Source organism: Ceratotherium simum, chromosome 30 (assembly GCF_057802395.1).
Source record: "Ceratotherium simum simum isolate JZ-2026a chromosome 30, ASM5780239v1, whole genome shotgun sequence".
In the NCBI taxonomy this organism is placed as follows: domain Eukaryota; kingdom Metazoa; phylum Chordata; class Mammalia; order Perissodactyla; family Rhinocerotidae; genus Ceratotherium; species Ceratotherium simum.
In genome coordinates this window covers 30,199,752-30,221,989 of record NC_141929.1, presented here as the reverse complement: position 1 = coordinate 30,221,989, position 22,238 = coordinate 30,199,752, and the positions used below count along the sequence as shown (strand labels likewise).

Here is a 22,238-nt window from a genome sequence, read left to right as displayed (position 1 = left end):
GGAGGTGGGTTTCCTACCCTTTACTCAACAGTTTAGGGATTTCGTTCTTTGAGGGAGACGTGTCTGAGCAGGGCTTCACGCCTGCACCCCTGAGACAGGCTTTCTCTGGTCTTACTGCCTGCTCCGTATCTTTCTCATGAACCCCTGATGGAGGTCCATTGAAAAGAGTCTGTGAAAACTCCCCCATAGATCTGTGGCTCCCGAGGATTTTATACCCTCATACCTGCCTACACTCAGCTTTCAGTACTTGATATTAATTATTGGAGTGATTCTACTCATATCTATGTTGACCTCATCTTCTACCTGTAGGCAGACGGTAAGTCAGTATCCACATCCCATCTCTCCTCCAAAGTGCCCATCTCCTGAGACTTTAGGGTCTCACCTGCAACCTCTTTGAATGGTTCAGGAGAAGTCCTGATTTGGAGGATAATCCAGTGGTTTCTTGCTCTTAGTGTAGGAGTGACACTCCTTAAAGCTTTCTACATCCCAGCAGAAGCCAGAAGTTACCACATGGATTCTGAAAGAGGCAATTTTAGGGTGACACCTCAGGGACTCACTCCAAGGTGGTCACATCTTGGACTGAAGTGGTCCAGGCTACCGAAGTGGTTCAGGTGAGTTGTTGGAAGAGATGACCTTAGGGAGGAGCCTGGAAGATACTGTGTATGTTGAAGGAAGAATTATAGACCTGCAGAATGGTTAGTAAATGCCACATAACATGCCACAGGGTCATCAAGGCACCCCCTCCCATACTACAGGTACATCCTCAATCTGTGCCACCTCCATCTCTACAGGTAGTTTCATAGGGAGGAGAGGAACACTGAACTCTGGAGAGCCCACATCCTATTGTTGGAAGTTGTTGAGGGTCTAGAGACATGACGTAGATCCAGTGTGTCCCAGGGCCCATCCTGCTTCTCTGCTTGTCCAGAGGCCAACCTAGACCTGCCAGAGGCCTCTTCATGCTGATGGTGCCCTCTTTCTTCAACCTTCTCTCTCTAAGGAGGATGGCTTAACCTCTAGCACAAGACACAGACTTTGACTTGATCTCTCAAAGAACATTTATTCCCAAAATTGTGGCCACAGATACAGAAATTCTTCCTCCCTGGCCTCTGCCCACTCCCACCAGACAATCCCCCAATATCCACAATAAGATGCCTCTTTTGGCCCCAAACACCTTTTGTAGAATACCTCGTCCTGGCTCCCCCAGGCCCCAGAGGCCAGATGGGTTGCCTATTCACAGCTCAACATGCTCTGTCTGGTGTAGCTTCTCTGCTGCCTCCTTGGCCAGGAGCTCAGTCCAGAAGGCCACTTCCTTATCTTTCAGCTTCTGGGCTGCCTGGGTGGTGACACCAATCTGCAGGTACCCTTCCTTCTGGTCGTACGCTGGCCAATGGGGCAGCCCCTCTCCATTGGGGTTCCTGGGAACAGAATCAAACAGATATTCCCCAAAGCTACTGTGTGGTCCCAACAACCCTCTGAGATTTTCAGGGACTCCTGGTGTCATCTATGTCAAGAGGCTCCTATGCCTCCAGAGACAGGGAGCTCACCATCTCCTGGGGAGCCTGCCCATTTATAGAGGCCTCTCGTGTCAGAGGTCACAGAGCTGGTAATTTGACCATCAAACATTAGAAGCTACCTCTTCCCAATAGATCTGCCCTACCCCTGCCCATCCTTGATCCATAATTGCCATGGGGCTCACCCGTTGCGAGCAAAGTTGGCCCAGAATTTCATCACCATCTTGCTGAGTTTGATCTCTTCTTCCGAGGCACCTTCTAGGGAAGGAGAAAAAAGCCTTTGCTACTAAAAGTGAGGTTCTGGGGCCAACAGCAGCAGCATCTCTTGAGAGCTTATTAAAATCAGAATCTGAGCCCTTACTCCAGACCTACTGAGTCAAAAGCTGCATTTTAAGAAGATCCTGGGTAATGTATGAGCACTTTAAGCTGTAGAGTTACTGATCTAGTACACATTAAAGAGCTGTAGTCAATCCATGAGAGGGAGGCATTCGTCTTTTGTGCCTACCCTCCTCCTCCTCCCTCTTCAGAGTTGCAATGTTATACCCCAGGGTTTCCAAAACAGCAACCCCATCTCCAAAGATTGCTCTCCTTTCGGTCTTTTCTCAATCTCCTTCACCCACCCACATGTACATAGAATCTGAAAAATAACAGAGCTGCAATGGTCCTAAAGAGTCACCCAACCGGGGAATGCCCAGAAGCACTGGTGTGTCACAAACAGCCCTGGGGTGGTTCACATGCAAGTCATCCTTAAGCGTTGAGAGCTAAGGCACTGAAGACATTTGTGAAAGGTTTTCTTGAAAATGCCATATTATTAGTATATCAAGTTTAAAAAGATATGAGTTTTAGAAAGATATATAGATGGTTGGATAGATAAATAGACACACATTAGCCCTGATTCAAGGTCAACACCCACTCTAACCTTACTCTTACTCAACCTGATATGCTCTTGTGAGTGGAAGTGGGTGGTGGCATTCTAGCCCTTGAGCCCAGGTCTGGCTTCTTGTAGTGACCATGCATGAGGGCACATGGATACACAATCTCTATCACGCGTGTTAGAGCAAGAGAAAGATTGGGAACATGTGGAGTTTAACCCTGTTATGGAGAATTCAGGAAACTAAGAACCGGAGAGAAGGAGGGGCTTGCCCAAAGCCACCATACCAAAACTGGAACCCAGATCACCTAATCCCAAATTTGTAGTCACCAAAGGGCCACCACCTTTTAAAAATGGTGCTCCAAAGACCGAGAAGAGCTCGTCTCCATGGTCCCCTTTCACCGTCTTGGGTTTCATGTCTGATGAGAAGCTTGGGTGATACTCAAACTCATACATGTAGGTCGGGGCTCCAGCATCTGAGAAGACATGGATTCATGCACAATTCATTATACCTCATGCACACCTGGATGGTATCAAGGTCTCCGGGGCCCTGAGCACTCAGGAAATTGGTGGCACACCTGGATCTTGAGTACACAACGACAACAATATTCATAACAGCTGCCATTGTCAGCATCTACTGTGTGCTGGACACTGTGTGGCCCTGCAGGAAACCCCTGGTTATCAGCATAATAGAAATATTGTGTTTTGGAAAAGTTCCATGACTTGCTTAAGGGCCCATAATTGGGGGAGATGGAATGGGATTTAGCCAGTGTTTGTCGAATGAATGAATGAAGATTAAATGAATGAATGAACGATTGTTGAAATACTGGAGAGACTCATTCAAAATAACTATCATTATGGGGGCATTGGGTCGATTCACATCAACCCCTTTGCCTACTGATGTATTCACACTGGAGAAAATCTATATACATACAGTTTACGCTACTGTATTTCATTGATAACAGGCTAGTTTCATTCTTTGGGAGAATATCTGCATCCCAATAGGTGTCTTCTATTCTGCCCAGTTTTGAGTGTTTCCAGCATTTTTCTCACATTTTCTAAGCGTGAAGCAAATCCAAGTTGCTGGTCTGAAAGCATGAATATTTAATACAAACATATGCAGAGAGGGGACAATCTGTCTCTCGTGTCTCGGGAAACCACAAACTCAGTGTTTCCTATTTCTCTGTCAGCTCACAAGTCTTGCCTCCTGCCTGGCCTAGGGAGTGTTGAGGTGGTGGAGAGAGAAGAAGGGCTGAGGAAAGAGAAAGTTGCCTCTCTCTTCCTCCCCCTGCCTCCTCTTTCACCTTGCACCTCGAAGCCCCACAGATGTCAACTTTCCTGCTGATGCTTCCCCAGAGCTGCCATCCCTGTTCCTTCAGGGCTAACTCCTCGACCACCCGGCCATGGAGATGGGTACTTTGTGTGGATCATGAGCCCCACGGTGATTGACTCCAACGGGGGAAGGGTCAGGCCCCACGTCAGCTGGTGGAGAAACTTGACAACCTTTTTGCCCCTTGGTTACAGGAATAAATTTAAAAAATGCAGAAAAAAGTAAAACAAACAAGAAGATCACTTATAATCTCACCACTCAGAGAAACCTGTTAGTAATTTAGCACATATCCCTTTTATGGATGTAATATTGGGACAATGTTGTATATGTTGTTATGTAAATTTTATAATAATATCTTCACATCATTAAATATTTGTCCACAAAATGATTTAACAATATACACCATCCCAACAGAAGGATGTAGAATAATTTATTTAATTCCTTCCTTATCCCCCTATCCTTGCACCCTTGGATTAGCAAGAGGAGTTGTTTGGAAGAAGCAATCCTCTGTGGCTCCATAATCCACTTGTTAAACAGCTGCTTCAAGGTCAAGCAGAACTCACTACAAGTGGGGTGTTTCATCTTGTCTCTGCCACTCAAAGGTCTTAGAAAGGAATTCACAACACAACAATAGAGGAAAGAACTTTTGTGAATGAGAGAACTTATTTTTGGCACAATGCTGCCCAAAAGATATTCTTCTTTACTTTTTCTTAACTTTCTGCCTTAAACCACTGAGATTTATGAAATCCTTACAATCATAACACTACTCTTCAAAGTTAAGTAGGGTACAGATTTGGGTAATAACAATTAGGAACAACAAGAGAAGCAGAAGGAAAGAGATAGCTAGTTATCAAAAATATGCAAATTAAAACAGTGTCATGTTCTCTCTCTTTTTTCTTTGATGAGGAAGGGCTTATGAAATTCACAGTGTTATTTCTATTTTTTAGTCTCAGTGTCCCAGGTGAGAGAATTAAGAAATCCACATTCTTAGACGCTGGAAAACAATTTCACAGTTTGCATCAAGAACTTTAAAATGCTTCTAGATCCCAGCCTAGAAATTTCACTTCTAAAAACTAATCCTAAGAAAATTATTAGAGACTAAAGATTTATGCAAATAAGGCTGAGAAGAATGTTTTTCTGGCATCAAAATGTGAGCAGTCAGCCTAAATATCCAATAGGACAGGAATACTAAAATAAATTTTAATCCATGAAATGTTGGATGTTTTTGACGAGTTTTTACTAACATTGAGGAAACATCAACAATATAGTGTTCTATGAACAAAAACACAATACAAATTAATTTTTAAATTGTATGTAAGACATGGAAAGATTATTAGAAGAAAACATATAAAAATTTATGGCAAATACTTATAGATAAAGGAATTATGAGTGACATCTAGTTTCTTCTTTATATGTTCCCATATTTCCAAAACTTTCTACAACTGTAAGATATATATAATTATATATTAATTTTATATTCAGAAAAGTTATTTTTTATTAAAAAGACAGTGAGACAAATACACAAATAAAAGAAAAACGTTGACAAAATCTGTGTAGTCTTGTCAAAAGAACTTGAACACAAAGTCATGAGATATCAGATGAAAAACACAAGTCCACTATGGCTGGACCAGCAGACGATGCAGAAAAGGATACCACAAAGCAGACAGGTAGGAAGAAGAAAGATCAAGTTTATGAAAGAACAGATTTGACCTCAGGTAGGCCCTGGCTGAAGAGTTTCATCAGGACCCTCGGGAGGAGGAAGGGGTAACTAGCACCAGTACGTTACTGTCCTGAGGGCTTGGGCACATAGTAGGTCAGCTGTAGATACTTTCTATCGTTCTTACAACATCCTGAATTTACAACCTTTCAAGCACAGTTAGAGAGAGAGGTCTAGACCAGAGAACCATTTCCTAGCTTGCAGTCTAGGCGAAGGAGGGCTCCTAGAAAAGGAAGGGTCCTGTGAGGACCTCAAAAGGGTACCCGGAAAGGACACCTCCTCTCTAGGTAAGCTCATCCACCCTGACCTCACACCCCATCCACACAGCCTTGGGTCAGTGTCAGAAGGTCGCTTGGTAGACCCAGCAAACACTGAGATGGACAAAAGCCAGGCACAGACATCGACGTTCTCCAGACCACCTCCCCCATACCGCCCACTACTCATTTCCTTTGACTTTCTTGGTCCCGGACAGCCCTCCTGATCTTCTGCTTGGCTTCACTCTACACACAGCTCCAGCACTTAACACATTAGTTTGAAGTTAGCTCTGGACCTTTCAAGACACATCTTCTAAGATTTGCTCTCTAGCCCCACGGGCAACAAAAACTTCAGGTGAGGAGTCCTTGTATCAGATACTGTCGATGCCTCACCATATCCCTTACTTCTGGATGTGCCAGCCTGACCTCCTCCTCTGACATCTGTAGCTCTTTGTCTGAGGTCTTTGGCCACCAGAGACCACTCAGTCCATGAGTGCAGCAGGTCAAAGAGCCAGAGAATCAACAATCCCTGGAGAACAGGCTTCAAACAATGACATGTGGAAGTTGGAGGATAAATACTGCAGTTCCCATACCACTTGCTCAGGATAACCCTGAGACTGTCTTCTTCAGGTTTCCCAGAGCTCCCCAGCACCAGCACCAGTGTCCACAGCGGACACTAGCTTGACAGGGCAGCATGGATTGTTTTCCTTCTCCTTCCTGTGTCACTTCTCCACTCCTCTACTGGTGTTTCCTGGGATCACCTCCCAAATAAACTATTTGCATTCAGATCCTCTTCCCAGAGTCAGCTTCTGGCAGAAATCAAAAGAGGACAGCATCCCACCCTAGGCCATATGGTATCAGCCTTGCAGAACTGACTCTCAGCAATTTAAACATATCTGTCTATGCTGAGGGGTGGGCAGGATAGACATCAAAGCTGGTGGGATCAGTGTCCCTTTCCTGTCCAACTTCTGGGACTCACCTCTGTGGAAGCGGGCCACAGTCACAGATGGGACACCAAACATCACATCTCCCATCAAATCCAGGAACAGGTCTTTCTTTTTGACAGGGTCGTCTGTCCCTCCTAAATACTTCTCAATGGCCACTGGAGTCAGTTCCTCAGGGATGTTCTGAAATAGATCAAGAGGGAAAGTGACCACCGCCCTCTGGTGAGTGACACAGCTTCTTTTCTTGTGTTAATGGTGAACCTCTTGATTCCTGTGCAACCACTCATCACCTCGGGTGGTGGGTAAGAAAGGCAGAAAAATGGGGGCAGAACCTCCTGGCCCCAGTCTTCCTTCTGCCATTTAATTGATTTGTGATTTGAGGCAGCCTCCTCCCCGCTTTGTCTCTCAGCCAGTTCCTGTGATTCCCTCGACTCTTACAGTCATGGTGTAGGATTTCCACAAGAGTGATGTGGCCGTCTTCTCGTCCAGCTTGCCTTCAGAGAGTGGGAGGCCCATTATCTGTTAAAACAATGGTTAAGCATTTGTGAATCATTGGGAATTACCAGGAAGAACCAAACTGACCAACCGACCAAACCAATGCAGCCCAATGATGAGTTGGGCTAAATTAATTGATCATATGGACTTATTATATACAGAAACTCAAGGAGTGCAAAGAAGATAAAGTAAGTGTTAAGAGAAGCTGTCGCAGTGCTTTGCAGTCCATATGTGTATATATAGGTCAGGCTACAGTCGCCCCAATGGTCATCAAGACAGAGAGGGAGGGTTTAAGCCAGGCTAGTTTTGAAGTGGAGGGGTCTGGGCAGAGCACACAGACCTCACAAATGCCCTCCCTGTCTCAGCTGACTGAGGAAGACCCAAATCATGACATTATGGCTCTGGTCCTTCAGTATAACCTCTGAAATCGTTCTGAAGTGAGAACTGCAGAAGTCTGCACATAACAGCTCCATCCAAACCTGCCCTAAGGGACTCGCCCAGCTCTAACATGGTTTCTAGCAGCTTAAAGCCCTGTCTTTAGGATGACCCAGCTTCCCTTAAAATGCCTTCCTGAGAAAGCTCCCTGCTGCCAAGAGAATTCACTGTTTGTTCAGCCAAAACCTGGTGACAGGTTGATGGATCACTGAACCCCCTCACAGAGCAGTTACTTTAGACAGTTTGCAATTATAAATGCTTTCTCTGCCCTTTGAGATGTAAATCTACCACCCAAATTGTTTCCTCAATGACCTGAGAGCCATCTCTTTGAAATACAGACATTCAGTTGATGACTCTTGCTCTCTCTCAGTCCCTGTGGGAGTGTAGAAAGCTAACTTCTTTGGGCACCTTGCTCCAACTCATACCACTCTCTCTTGTCATAAAGACAGGAGAGTTCTGGGGCCGGCTCAGTGGCATAGTAGTTAAGTTCGCCCGCTCTGTCCCGGCAGCCCAAGATTTGCTGGTTGGGATCCCAGATGCGAACCTACACACTGCTCATCAAACCATGCAGTGGCAGTGTTGCACATACAACAAATTGAGGAAAATTGGAACAGATGTTAGCTAAGGGCCAATCTTCCCCCCCCACACCACCAAAAACAAAAACAAACAATCAAAAAAAAACAGGAGAGTTTGCTTCTCCTCCAATGAACACCAATTAACTAATCCAGGTGGCCTAGTCCAATGGGCAAACTACCTTGTGCATCGCGGCGTATCCTTTCCCTGTGCACACTCAGCCTTTAAATAGGTTCCAGCCTTTGTTTCGGGAACTTGAGCTCAGTTCATGCTGAACTCTTTTCCGTACCGCTTGGTTAACTGAATAAAACCTGTCCTCACCACTTCAACTCCTGTCAGTTTTGTTTACCTTTGACAGAAGAGAAAACCCTTCCTAGCTTTTAGCAGTCAATTTTAACTCAAGAGGAAGCAAACTCCTCTGAATCTTCCCACTTAGATGACTAGGAGAATGCGTGAAATTTATGGAGAAACTATGAAAGCACCAAACCCAAGAGGAGAGGCTGCAGGGCTCCAGGCCTTACTCTCCTTAACTCCCGAGCTCCCTCCCCTTTCCAGGACTCGGTTTTCTCAACTGCCCAGGGATTGTCTCTACAGGACCCCCAGCATCGGCATTTCAGTGTTCTTGGATGGAGAAAAATCAGACAGTGTCTTGGGAGAGGAGTCCCCAGCGCTGCTTGTCCTATCACTGAGAAGGTTTCCGTGGAAATGTCAACTTGTGTGAAGGGGACAGGGACCTGGACCCTGCGGGGGTCTGCAGAAGGAGGAGCTCCTGTGAGCAGAGATGGGAGGGGTGATATGATGGGCAGGGGAGGTGAGTCTAAGATTCTAGCACATTCTCACCGTTGGAATAATCCAGCCAAACTCTTGCTTGTTGAATCCGACGATGTAGGGAACAGTGTTGAATGTCTTTTCAGCCAGAATCTCTTCAGGCATCTTTGGCAGCAGCACTCCATCAACCACAGTGGGCAGGAAGGGATGACTCTGTGAAGAGGGAGCATAGTGTCTGCACTTCCCCTCTCAAGGAAACTCCCGCCTCCCCATCTCTACCTGTCTGAGCCAAAGGCCAGCACCATAGACCTGCATGCCCTGGGTGGTGACCACAGAACTCAGGGTCCCAACAAAGGGGACTAAGTCTGTGTGACCCCCGAGGGCAGAACTGTGACCAGGGGCTAGAAATGTAAGGCGATGGGGACAAGTCTCCCTCAAATTGGAGAATATATATATATATATATGTGTGTGTGTGTGTGTGTCTGTGTGTATACACACAAACATGTATATACACATTTATATATGTGAAAATACATATAAATATTAAATATATGTATAAATTTGAGTTGAGATATATATATATATATGCATATTTACATATATTTCAAAGTGAAGTGTATGTATATCTACGTATATCTATCTATAATCAGTTCTCATTATTCGTGGTAGTTTAGTTCTATAAAGTCACTGTGACTCTGAATTAGTCAAATTGAGCCACTGTCCCCAGGGGAAACACAAGGTTAGGGTACTGGGGGACTCTGGTCACATTTTCAACAACCCTGTTTTAAGTGTGTTTAAAGACACCTAACGTAATACACATTCCTTACAAGTAATTAGTTATCTGTAGTTCTTATTTATAAGAAAACATCCGCCGAGAAGGGCTCACACTTTCCATCCTCAGGTAACGTGCCTGTAAATTTGCGTCCTTCAGCCTCATGAAGATGCCATCCCCTATGAATTTTATCATCATTATCTCACAAAACCACAACTGTAGCCGCTTTTCCACAGCTCATCACAACTAAAGATGTTACTTCAGCATTTCCAGAGGGGCCTCAGGGCAAATTTCCTCCTCCTTTTCTGGATGTGCTGCACGGTTGATGCATTAACACTGAACTCACAGCCAACAGCGCTGTAACCCACGCCTGGATGAAGCTCATCTAACACACGTATTTCTCCCATGTTGGGCACATCACAGCGTTATTGTGCTGAGGAACACTAGACAGCACTTCGGCGCTGTGCTGGGGGCCATTTTAAACAGCAAAATTACCAACATGAAGCACAAAAATTGAAAAAAGTTGCACTAAATAGACCATGAAGAGGACACTTGTTAATAGTCTGAGAGATGAAACAAGAAGACAGAGCGTTTTTGTGCTTGATCTCAGATGGGAACGCATGTGTCATCGGGTGACGCAAACTTTCTGTCCCTCTGTGCACGTCCCCAAATGACCACAAAAGTGCCCTGAGTATTGACTTTGGGTAACAAATAAATTTCAGTGAGTAGGTGAATTCACATATACAGAATCACGACTAATTACAATTGACTGTATCTATGTATCTACATTTAAACATGAGCTATTCTTGATGAGTGGTTTGCTTCCAGGAGGTAGTGAGCTCCTCATCACTCAAGGAGCTTAAACCAAGACCTGAATCCCTATCAGAGAGGGAGAGCAGGAGAAAAAGAATCAGGGACGGGCTCACATCGTGTTGATAAATGTCTTAATTTTAGATTTTCCCTTTTTTAGGTTTTTCCAAAAAAATGTTTACATGGTCACAGACTAAGCAGAGCCTGAACCACATGTCCCCATCTGGGAAGCTGGTTCTGGGTAGTTATGTTGCATATTTGGTCACAGAAGTTGTTAAGAGGACAGGTTTTGGAGCCAGACTATCTGGACTTGAAACCTTGTTCTGCCACTTACTAGCTGGTAACTTGGGAAAGTAATTTCAGCTGTTTGTGCCTCAGGTTCCTCATCTATAAGATGGGTCGTTCATCACTTAGCACACACATTGTGGCTTAAATGACTGGAGACACAAAATTCTCAGCACAGTACTTGGTACTTGGAAAGGGCTGGATAATCACTGGGTATTGTTCATTAGCAGTGCTGTTACAGATCCCTCATGCGGACACCAGCTCCATGTGCCATATTCCCCACCTGGATTGTAGGTGAATCTGCACAATCCCCAGGTTTTAATATTCTATGGCTCCCAGGACCTACATCTGCTCTCCAAGGGTCAGTGAATGACAGGCCCATTCTGGCTGCACAGGAGAAGTTCTCTCAAGTGATCTGACTCAGCAGGACAAGGGCCAAAATCCTAATGCAATAGGGCTTACAATAGGGGCTAAGGATGTGAGTGCCACCACTGCTCTCTTCCAGAGGCTGTACAGTTCAGAAAGGGGAGCTGCAGGAAGCAAGCAAGAGGAGCCACTGCTTCTGGAAGGAGGACACAGGGCAGGCCACAGGGAGGAGGTGACTGCCATTTGCAGTGGGCTCTTGGGAATGAACAGTGTTCCAGACAGTGGGAACGGCATGAACAGAGTGGCAGAGGTGTCACTGTGCAGCACTAAACCCAGGAACCTCAGACCCCGAGAGTCCAGGGCTTGGAGGAAACTGTGGAGCTTGGACGAGAGAGACAGCAGATGGTGCCACACGTTCTCTTCACAATGTCTACACAGAGCAGGGACTCAGATGTGTTTTGAAGGATAACTCCTTGCAGGTGAGGGGGCTTGTCTTGTCAGGAAGGTCAGCCTTTTAGGAAGGGGGGACGTGCCCTCACCTGGGTCTACGAGGGTGAGTCTGGCAGCACCGTGGGGCAAGGGAGTGGGAGGGACAGTAGAGGCGGAAGATGGTGAAAGTCCAGGAGAGAGACAATGAGGGCCCGATCAGGGCTGCGTCCAGTGGGGGCTGAGTGACGCCAGGAACAGTGAGAATGGCAGGAATCGCCGCTATGCAGTGTGGGTGCCAGTGGCTGCCCCGGGTGGACCTCGTGCATCACCTGGCTCAGGTCAAAAAACCCCGGGGCCTGCTTCACCCCTTCTCTTTTCCTTACACCCCACACCCTGTCCATTAGCAAATCCTGTCAGCTGTCACTTCAAGAATATCCAGGCACCAACCCCTTCTCTCCACCCCCTCTGCTGTGGGCTAGTCCAAGCCACCATGGTCCATTGCCTGGATTATTGCAGCACAGTGGACTCCCAGCTGGTGTCCCTGCATCTGCCCTGCCCCTTCCCTACCTTCTATTTCAACACAGCAGCCAAAGACCCCCTTTGTAAAATCCAAGGGCACTCACTCCTCTCTTCAGAACCCTCCCAAGATTTCCCATCACACTTGGAATAAAAATCCAAGTCCTTTAATGACCATCTCCCACCTCCATTCCCATTTCAGCCCTAGGCCTGTTCCTCACTCCAGCCACACTGGCCTCCTGCCTCAGGGCCTTTGCAGTTTCTCTTCCCTCTGCCTGGAAACTCTTCCTGCAGTGTTCCTGACAGCTGGCTTCCTCTCCTCCTCCAGAACTGGACTCAAATGTCACCTTCTCATGGACCGTTCCAGACCCTACCTTGTAAATTCAAACCACTGGCAAACTCTAGTCCCATTCCCCAATTACTTTTTCTCGTTAATGCTGACTGTAAACACACACTACATATTTTACTTGTCTGTTTATTGACTCTTCCCTCATTCCAGGATGACAGGGCATTGCCTCTGTTTAGCCTGTTTCACTGCTATATCCCCAGCTCCTGAATCAGGCCCTGGCACACAGTAAGTGCTAATTAAATCTTTGATGAATGACTGAATGAATCTCATTTAATCCTCACAATGTCTTTCAAGATAAGTGCTACCATCCCCAGGGAAAGAGCAGAGAGAACAGGAGCGTAAGATGCTAATGCTACTGGAACACGGCACAGTGTTGGAAGGTAGGAGGGGAGGAGGAAGGAGATGGGGAGTAAGCCTCTGGAGTTTCCTGTGTGGCTGGGAGGAGGGTGGTGTCCTCAGGACTGAGAATCTGGGCTCCCTTCCTGACGGCCCTGCAGACAGTGCATCTTGCAGCCAATCAACCCTGCAGCCTCCAGGAGCAAATCCGGGCTCCTCAATGAAAGCTCCTGAACATACCCCTCATCCATTTATCGCCATCTCCCCGTAGTGGAAGATTCTAGTCCAGCCTTCTACAAAGGTGGCATTTTGGGAGCAGGAAAAGTAAACAAGGTCAAGGGGTAGACGGGGCTGAGGGTCACAGAGCTGAGGACTGGGAGCACTGGACTGGGAGTCAGAGGAACAGCTTCCTGTTTTATGTCTGGTCCTCCTGGCTGTGTTATCCAGACAAGTCACTGCCCCTCTGGGCCTCAGCAATATAAACACAAGGAGTTACTATGAGTCCACAGGGAGGATTCTTTCTTTCTCATTTAACTGGAGCTTAAAGGTGTCAAGACGTAAAACCTGTAATCAAGAAACCAAAGGTCCTTACCTCTCTCGGGTCTCCATGTAAATCAGTAGTGAGAAATTTCTGTGAAGACAAAGGCAGAGGATGTGGTGAGAAGCTTCTTGGGACAAAAGATAGACACTGGATCCCCTGGGGCTGAGCACAGGGTGCGGGTGTAGGACAGGGAGGGGAGCTCTGGAGAGGATGTATATGGGTGTGCCTGCCCTGCCCTCCATCCATCTCCCCCTCTTGTTCCCCCAGGGAACAACACCCTAATTTTCCTTTGTGGGATTTCCCTCTTTCCCACTCATATTCCATGAATCTAGGCATCTGTATGTGACCTGGGTCCCCCATCTCCTTGACCACAGAGATTAGTTCAGGGATGAGCACGTGCCCATGTCAGTCCAACAGTTTTTGCCAAAACTTTGCTAGAATTATTGGGAAAGAGAGTTTCTAAGCAGATAGAATTTAGATCTAGACTGCTGTAGTTGTCTTTAACCTCCCCAGGGGACTAACTTGCCTGAGAGTGAAGCCAACACTGAGGTGTAAAAAGCTGAGGGATAGAGATAGATTCTTAATAGTATCATATGTGCATCTGGATTCAGCTGTGCCTGAAGCCTTCTACTCCTGAACTGTTGTTTAGTTTTCAGTTAGTTACTTGAAGAGTCTGTTCCAACACATTTCTTTTTTTCTTTCAGTCACTTGAGATGAATTTTCTCATCTTGCAACAGAAGTTCCTGACTCACTCAATCTCACAGAAATTCACCCTACCCTACACTGCCCTATGTTTTGTGTTCACGAAGGTTGCACTGATTGTACACTGTAATGGACAGGTCTGAGCAGTATGCAGGAAGTGACTAGTAAAGGTCCTTCTATTATGGGTTATAGACCTACCATCCAGGTGTGTGTATGTGTGTGTGTGTGTCTGTTTTGAGGAGAATGGATAATCATGGAAACACTCCCACAAGATCTCAGAAAATCTAAGAAGGATAACATTGACTCTTAGGTTCTGAAAGTCACCAACTCTCCCCTTAAACCTGGGTTCTCTTGTGCCATATGGCGAATTGCTGAAATAAATTTGCCTCTTTCCTGGATCAGAAAACACTTGTGTTTTGATTCTTTGAACACATTGGTCACCTTATTTGAGCCTGAGAAACTAGGATCCAATTTTATTGTTGCACTGGACTCAACCTATGGAAATACAGCAGAGTCCAGTGGTAGAGGCCTGTCCCTGGGGGTCCAGGAGTATCCTCAGGAGCCCAGGGTCCAGACAGGGAGTCCTTGGGCTCCGGCTACTCCTGAGCTCATGTTCATACCCTTCTCCCACAAAGGGAATAGTACCTGCTGTCCCTAGATACTGTATTCTCTGCGTGATTGTCCTGCTGTACCTTCCCTGTGATGACCCACTGCCATAGTCATCCACCAATCCTTAAGTATCATCTCTGTGAAGTATCTCTGTGACTATAATGAAAGCTTCCCCTATCTGTACTCTCAACACACTTATCCCAGGGTGTATATGAGTGTTTTTCTCCTTGAATAGTTCCCTTTGAGCAGGGACTATATCCAATTTATGTGTGCAACATCCTCCCTGTTACCCACGCATACACTTAGCACAGGTAGATGGATGGATAGATGGACTGATAGATGGATGGATGGAATTTGGTAATACATGGAGTATGGGTGAATTGGATGGATAAGTGCATAGATGGATGACAACTAGCATAGCGGTGATGGGTGGATCATTGATTTTAGAGGGATGGATGGTGGAGTGAAAATATATGGTGGCTGGATGGTACATAGTTGATTGATAACACGGGAATGAAAGTTAAGGATAGATTGACATAAAATTGATAAAACGATATTGATGAATTGGATACATTGGTGGATGTATAGATGGAAAACAAGAAGATGAATGGATAAATGGATGGATGCATGGATGGATGTATATTTGTCCTAGAATCACAATTGAGGTAGAGTCTAGAAAATCTAGAAGCCACAACTGGGTCATAATTGAGGTAGTTTCTAAATTAGCCAAATTAGTTTCTAAATTGTGGCCAAATTCTAAACCTAAATTAGGTTTCTGAAAACCTTTGTTCTTAATATCCCCATCCCCAAAATTCAGGATGGTAGTTACTTCTGTGAATACGTAATGTTTAATTCTTAAAAATATATCTGAAACTAAGATAGGCAAAATAGTAAGTTTTGATAGAACTGGAGGATTATTACATAATTGTTGATTATATTGTTTTTTGACTTTGCTAATGATTGAGATACTTCATAATAGAAAAGAAAAAAAGAAATTTCACATTCAGATCCAAAGGCTGACACTGCTCCTGAGAGGGGAGACAGGTAGTTTTTCTGGGGCAAGGAGATAGCTGAAATGGTGAACCTGGAGCCAAGTTTACAGGGTGGGGCACTTGTGAGGCCATGAGAATGGATGCACCTACCATCTTCAGCGTCGTCTCCAGGAGCTCGTCCTCTGTCTTCTGGCGCAGGCAGTGAACAAGGACAGCAGAGGTGGTGGTTTTACACCCAGCAAACATGGCAATTTTCTGCAGAGATAACAGGTAACAGCAGAATTCAAGAGCTGTGTCCCTTTCCTCGGTCAATAAAGAGGTATTCTATCCCAATCTCAATTTCTAAAGGCAGCAAGGAGGTGGCAGAAAATACTCTAGACCAGCAGGTGTGGGTCCTGGTTCCAGTCATGCCAATTACACAACCTCTATCTCTGTTACCTTATCTCTGTTAACATGGGCATAAGGATCTCAAAGCTGAACATCTAAGGAGAGGCAGCATGGAGTGGGGCTTAAGACCATGGAGTCCAGAATCACACTGTCTGGTTTCAAATCTCAGCTCATCCACTTACTAGCCATTTGGCCTCACGCAAGTTCCTTACAAAGTGACCAGAGGAGAAGATGCAGATGGACAGAAAGCAGGCTCCATGATGATGGGGAGGTGGTGAGTGCTCACAATGCCCAAGAGCCTAGTACAGTGTCTGACACAGAATCAGTGCTCAGTATGTATTTGTTGAATAAATAAAAAGGCACAGAGAGAAGTAGAGGAGAGAGAGACAGAAAGAGGGAAAGTATGACAGGATGAGGGAGAGAGAGAAAGAGGAATAATAAGAGTCTTAGATTCCCTTCATTTTCCCAATTTCTTGTTCCTGTGTGATAGCAAAATCCGGCCCCATCTCTGCTACTTGTTTTTCTTTAAATAATTCCCCCTTCTCCACTTAAGCCTGGTCAAGTGGGCTTTTGTTGTTTACAGGCAGAGAATTCTGAAAGATATTCTCCAAAATTCTAAAACTACATGGTGTCTTCCTTTCCTCTCCCCCTACTTTCCAGCCCCTTTAAGTCTGGCTGCTGCCCCTACCACTCCAGGAAACCAGCTCTCACAGCCCTACAAGAACACCCCACGCCATCGACTCCAGGGGGCAACCCCAGCAGAGCCTCCTGTTGCTCACTCTTCCTTGGCTTCCTAACAGTCTCCAGATAAAGACAAAGTCCTCACAGGGTCCTGTGCAGCATGGCCCCTGCAGTGTCCCCATCCTCAGCTCACTCCAGGTTCCCTCTGTTCCTTCTGCTCTGGCCACATCAGCTTTTCTGACTCCCTCTCACTGGAAATACCTCCTCCTGGGTCAGAACATTTGCACATACTGTTCCTTCTTGAGGAATATTCTTTTCTCACCAAGTAAATTATTGCTCGTCTTTCTCATCTCAACTCATGATCATTTTTTCAGGAAGCTTTTACTGATAACCTCCCCCTACTCACTGGACTAACAGCTCTTTTTGGATTCTGTTACATCAGGTACCTCTGTTTTATTGTTCTTGTCACAGTTGACATTTTATAATTTGTTTGATTATGTCTTCATTAATCTGTGTCCTGCATTAGAATGGAAGCTTCATAAGGTTGTTAGATATTGGTTATATCAAAATTATTCATTGATGAATAAATGAATCAATGAATGATTTCTCTAGGACCCACCCCCAGTCACAAGGCCCTCAGGGAGAGACCCCATGGGGCCCACATGCTACAAGAGGGTTCACCAGAACTCAGACCCTGAGAGAGACAACACACAGTGACACTCCACTCCCCACTGTCTGGCCTGGCCCCCACATTGGCACACGCTGGGAAATGTGGTCAGTGGACAGTGCCCTGCACTGGCAGTCCAGAATCATGAGCTTGAGTCCCAGCTCTGCCCCAATCACTCGCTGACCTTGACAAGCTGCCTCTACTCTCTGCCCAGTTTGCTCAGCTGGATAACTGGGAGGCTGGGTGAGGTGTCTCCTTGTTCTTCCCACTCAGCCATTCTCACTTCTGTGATTCCTTGAGGATGTCAGCTGGATCCTACAGCAAGTAAGGCCCCTGAAGACTCCAGGAGAGCAGAGCATAGGGTGCAGGGGTGGTCCAGTGTGAGACCTACCTGCGCTGTGGCTTTAGAGTCCTTCTTGACCAGGTCAGCAGTGAAGACCACCCCACTCTCAGAGATGGCTCGGTGGAAGAGGTTCTTGGTCAGTGGTGATAACACCTCAGAGGGGAGGGGAGAAGAAGAAAGTTTATGCTCATGGGAAGGGGTCTTCAAGAGCTATCCTCATCCACAGCTCTGCCCTGGACCATTCCCCTGGAGACCCTGGGGCTCAGTGGACATGACAGGTCCTCTCCTGGCCTGACCTGCTCCCCAGGCTGGTCCTGGGACCCAGCTTCTCCAAGAAAACCTCCCTCAGCTGAAGGGAGCCAGGAGCACTGAGTGAGGGGCAGACAGGAAATGTGTGGCATGTGCTGATTATAACAATCAAAAGTATCTGAAAGACGTTTCAAAATTCCTAGCAACACTTTAAAGACACGGTTCTGATTCTGCATTTCCACTACTCAGAATATATCCCAAGAAAAATGATCATGAAGGCACACAATTACTTCTACAAATGCTCATGCTGTTTATAAAAGTATAATTTGAAAATAACACAAGGTGTCAATATTATGACATTTGGTAAATATGCTATTTTTCATTCTTACCATGGAATACTACATGACTCTAGAAAATAAAATTATGGAAGAGTGCGTAATGTTTAGGGAAATATTCACGTTCTCTTACAACGCTAACGATTTTTTGTTTAAATAATCCTAGATAGATAGATAGATAGATAGATAGATAGATAGATAGATAGATAGATAGATAGGGTGAGTCATGGAAAAAAGACTAGAAAAATACGTGTCAAAATGTCCATGGTTGGTATCCTTGGGTAATGGGATTATGAATGACTTTTTTCTTCTTCAAGTTTCTCAATTTTTCCTTTTTATCTACTTTATGAAATATAAAACCAGTTTCCCCTGAGTATTCAACTCTGAAACAAATACATGTTTTAAAAATACAGTAATAGTGGGCTGCCCTGGTGGCATAGTGGTTAAGTTTGCACGCCCTGCTTCAGCAGCCCTGGATTCGCAGGTTCGCATCCCAGGTGTGGGCCTATGCTCTGCTCATCAAGCCATGCTGTGGTGGTGTCACACATGCAAAATAGAGGAAGATTGGCACAGATGTTAGCGCAGGGCCAATCTTTCTCACACACAGACGCACGCGCACACACACACACACACACACATACACACATATTTAAAGTAATAGTGCGGACCCTCTGCTCAACTCTGAGGCAGCTGGAGTGTTCCTTATAGCTCCCAGCAGCTTCTAATCTTGTTTTCCATCTTTGCTCACCTCAGTGTCTCCCTCAGCCCCATTGCCACTAGCAAGACATCCCAGAGACTGCTGCCCTCCCTCTCGGGCGTGGACAAACATTCAGATCATCTCAGAGGAGGCCTCTGACCTGTTCTTAGTGCTCGTCTCCCCTTGACATGTATACGGCTACAAGCCAAACAATGACACTCTGCCCAACCCTCAAGGTTGCCTCCTCTTATTCATAATGTATACCCACCCCGACGTCCCAAGACAAGTGAGGTAAGTCCTAATGTTAAAATGATTAGGAAGGAGAGAGAGCTCAACCAAGGTAGAAGAGGAGCAATGTTGCAGATGTGGCTAAACGCTTTTATGGCCCCAGGATGCTAGGTGAGCTCTGAGCTTCCTTGGGGCCAGGGAGAGCTTGGCCACTAGCTCTCCACAATCTGATGCTGTGCAGAGTAGCACCAGCCTTGAATCCTCATCTTGTAAGTAGAGGTGTCCATGGCTAGATTGGTCTCCATGGAGTCCCATCAACAGCCACATCATGTCCAGGAACACTTACAAGAACAGAAACACTTTCACCTCCTGCTGACTCTCCGAAGATGGTCACGGAGCCTGGGTCCCCTCCAAAGTTGGCAATGTTCTCCTGGACCCAGCGCAGTGCGGCCACCTGGTCCAGGTGGCCCCAGTTTCCCCGGCTGTGTTCGTCCCCTGTGCTGTGAGTAAGAGAACAGGGTGGGGTGGGAGCAGAGACGTCGTGGCAGGGCTCTCAGGACCATAAATGGGGCTCTAGATGAGCCCTCCGGAATGAGACAGGGCTTCCACAGCCCTGACACAGGGGTCTTCACCTGCCTTCCTCTCCTGTAGCATGTTCTGTTGTGGGCTCTACAGTCCTTCATCCCCATCTATCTATTGAGCATCTATCATGTGCACACACTGTCTTAAGAGCCAGGAGCCCATCTGACAACAAAACATGCAAATCTATGACTACACAGAGCTCACCCTACAGATCATAAACAAATAAACAGATAAGTATAGAATATAATGTAAGGTAGTGAAAGTGCTTTCAATAAAAAAAAAAACTGGGTAAGGGGAAAGGCAGAGCTGGGGCAGTGGGATCCTATTTCAGATCACATGACCAGGGAAGGCATCTTAGAGGCTGTGGCATTTGAGTAGAGACCTGAATGAACGAGCACAGAGCCTTGCAAATATCCAAAGAAGGGAACTCCAGGTGGAAGAAACAGAAAGTGCAACGGCCCTGGAGTCCAGTGCACAAAGTGTGAGTGTAGCACATGCAGCTAGAGAGGGCCCTGTGGGCCTTGGTAATGATGTCTAGGTCTTTGTAAGTAAGGAGGGAAGACACTGCAGGGGAAGGACATGACTCCATTTATGTCTTACATGGTCACTCTGGCTACTGTGCGGATCAGACAGAGTATAAAAGTAGCAGGGTTATCGAAGCAGGAGGTTATTACAATAATACAGAGGAGAGACACAGAGGGCTTAGATTACGGTGGGTGTAAGGGAGGAGGGGAGAAGGGGCAGGATTCAGAATACACTCTAAAGGTGGAGCCAAGAAGATTTGCTGACCAACTGGATGTGGGTTGTGAGAAAAAGAGGAGAGGCAAGGCTGACAGAGGCCTTTATCCTGAGCAACCGGAAGGATGGAGCTGCCAGCAGCTGAACAGAGGGCACCGTGGGGAAACTGGGAGTGTTCTTTGCAATGAGGGGCAGTGGGAGTCAAGGGTTAGGTTTGTCCCTGTGAAGTGTGAGGTGCCCTTTAGACGTCCAGTGGGGACAGCAGGAGGTAGAAGGAGGTAGATAATGATGTGCATCCGGGTTTCAATGGCCAGTTGGGGCTCAAAATAGTGAGCTGTGAAAGTGCCCCCTGAGGTCACTCAGGGCAGCAGTGGAGATGGAGAGGGAGACGTACACAGACGCCTGAGAATGGGGAGGAGGAGGGTACAGTGAAGGGGCTGAGAAAGAGCAGTCCTTGAGGTAGGAGGTGGCCAGGAGCCGAGAGAGGGAGCATTTCAAAAAGGTGTGAGCAACTGTGTGTGGATGCTGCCAAGATGGTGTGTGGATGTTGGCTAAGTTTGGACCAAGAGCTGCTGGGTCATTAGTGACCTCGACCAGAACAGTCTGGTGGCATGGTTGGACTGAAAACCTGATTGACGTAGGTTTGAGTAAAGACAAGGAGGAGAGGAAGTGGGGAGAGCTAATGTAGCTGTCTTACTGTAATGGGGAGCAGAGACATGGGCCGTGGGTGAAAGAGATGAGGAGTCTCAATGAAGGCGATACATCCTGGGACAAATCCCACCTGAGCATAACCCTCCTCCAGCTCCAGAGGTATTTTCAGAGAGAAGCCCATCCTCCCCCATCCAGCCCATCAGGCATCTCAGGGTCAGAGGTCCTGGGGCTGGTGCATTCAGAAAATGCTCATAGCAAAAAGTGTCCTGCAGGAAACCTGTTTCTGTTTCCATGGAGACTAAACGGAGAAGACTCGAGCCTTGACTCAAGAATATGCCAAATACTGAAAGAAATGGGATGAGAGGACCTGAGATTCCTGGGAGGGTTGTCCAGTGGGGTCACATTCTATGACAATCTCCCAGCTCCAGCCACCCCTTCCTTCATCCACAAGCATTCACTGAGCTCCCACCATGGGTCTGCTCTCTCCTTACTTTCCCTCTAGGTAAGATGTGTAATCCTCTAACTGCTGTGCTGCATGCTAGCTGTCATTTTAGAGGTTGCAATGTGCTGGGGCAGCACAGGTGAAAACAAGATGAGTTTCTGAGCAGGTAACATGAGTTAGCCAGCACTGGTGGTCTAGGGGTTAAGATTCAATGCTCTCACCATTGCATCCCAGGTTTGTTTCCCGGTCAGAGAACCATACCACCCATCTGTTGGTTGTCATACTGTGGTGGCTGCGTGTAGCTCTGATGCTGAAAGTTATGCCACCAGTACTTCAAATACCAGCAGGGTCACTCATGCTGGACAGATTTCAGCAGAGCCTCAAGGTCAAAGCATACCAGGAAGAAGAACCTAGCCATCCACTTCTGAAAAAATTGGCCATGAAAACCTCCTAAGTAGCAGCAGAGCATTGCCTGATACAGCACCAGAAGATGAGAGGATGATGAAAAAAGACTGGCAGGGTCTCATTCTTCCTTACATGGTTGCTAGGAGACAGAATCGACTCAACAGTACTGACAACAAACATGTGAGTAAGATCTTACAGGATGAATACAAGTTGGTCAGGTAGAACAAG

The 22,238-nt window shown here is 46.3% G+C and overlaps 1 protein-coding gene across 5 annotated transcripts in view; it reads right to left on the bottom strand.

The window, feature by feature from the left end:
- Nucleotides 1-1,231: 1,231 nt before the first annotated feature.
- LOC101395681 (liver carboxylesterase-like) overlaps nucleotides 1,232-22,238 on the bottom strand; it is a 30,937-nt gene continuing 9,930 nt past the window's right edge. For 2 of the 5 annotated variants that reach the window (XM_087420341.1, XM_014788402.2), the window contains exons 5-14: nucleotides 19,539-19,692; nucleotides 17,732-17,836; nucleotides 15,756-15,860; nucleotides 13,354-13,392; nucleotides 8,971-9,111; nucleotides 7,066-7,146; nucleotides 6,663-6,810; nucleotides 2,724-2,858; nucleotides 1,697-1,766; nucleotides 1,232-1,415 (exon numbers count right to left, since the gene is read on the bottom strand). In XM_087420341.1, coding sequence (XP_087276467.1) covers nucleotides 1,232-1,415; nucleotides 1,697-1,766; nucleotides 2,724-2,858; nucleotides 6,663-6,810; nucleotides 7,066-7,146; nucleotides 8,971-9,111; nucleotides 13,354-13,392; nucleotides 15,756-15,860; nucleotides 17,732-17,836; nucleotides 19,539-19,692 — 1,162 coding nt within the window. Of the gene's footprint in view, nucleotides 1,416-1,696; nucleotides 1,770-2,723; nucleotides 2,859-6,662; nucleotides 6,811-7,065; nucleotides 7,147-8,970; nucleotides 9,112-13,353; nucleotides 13,393-15,755; nucleotides 15,861-17,731; nucleotides 17,837-19,538; nucleotides 19,693-22,238 lie in introns of all 5 variants that reach the window. The other 3 variants (XM_087420340.1, XM_087420342.1, XM_087420343.1) reach the window with 2 other exon arrangements.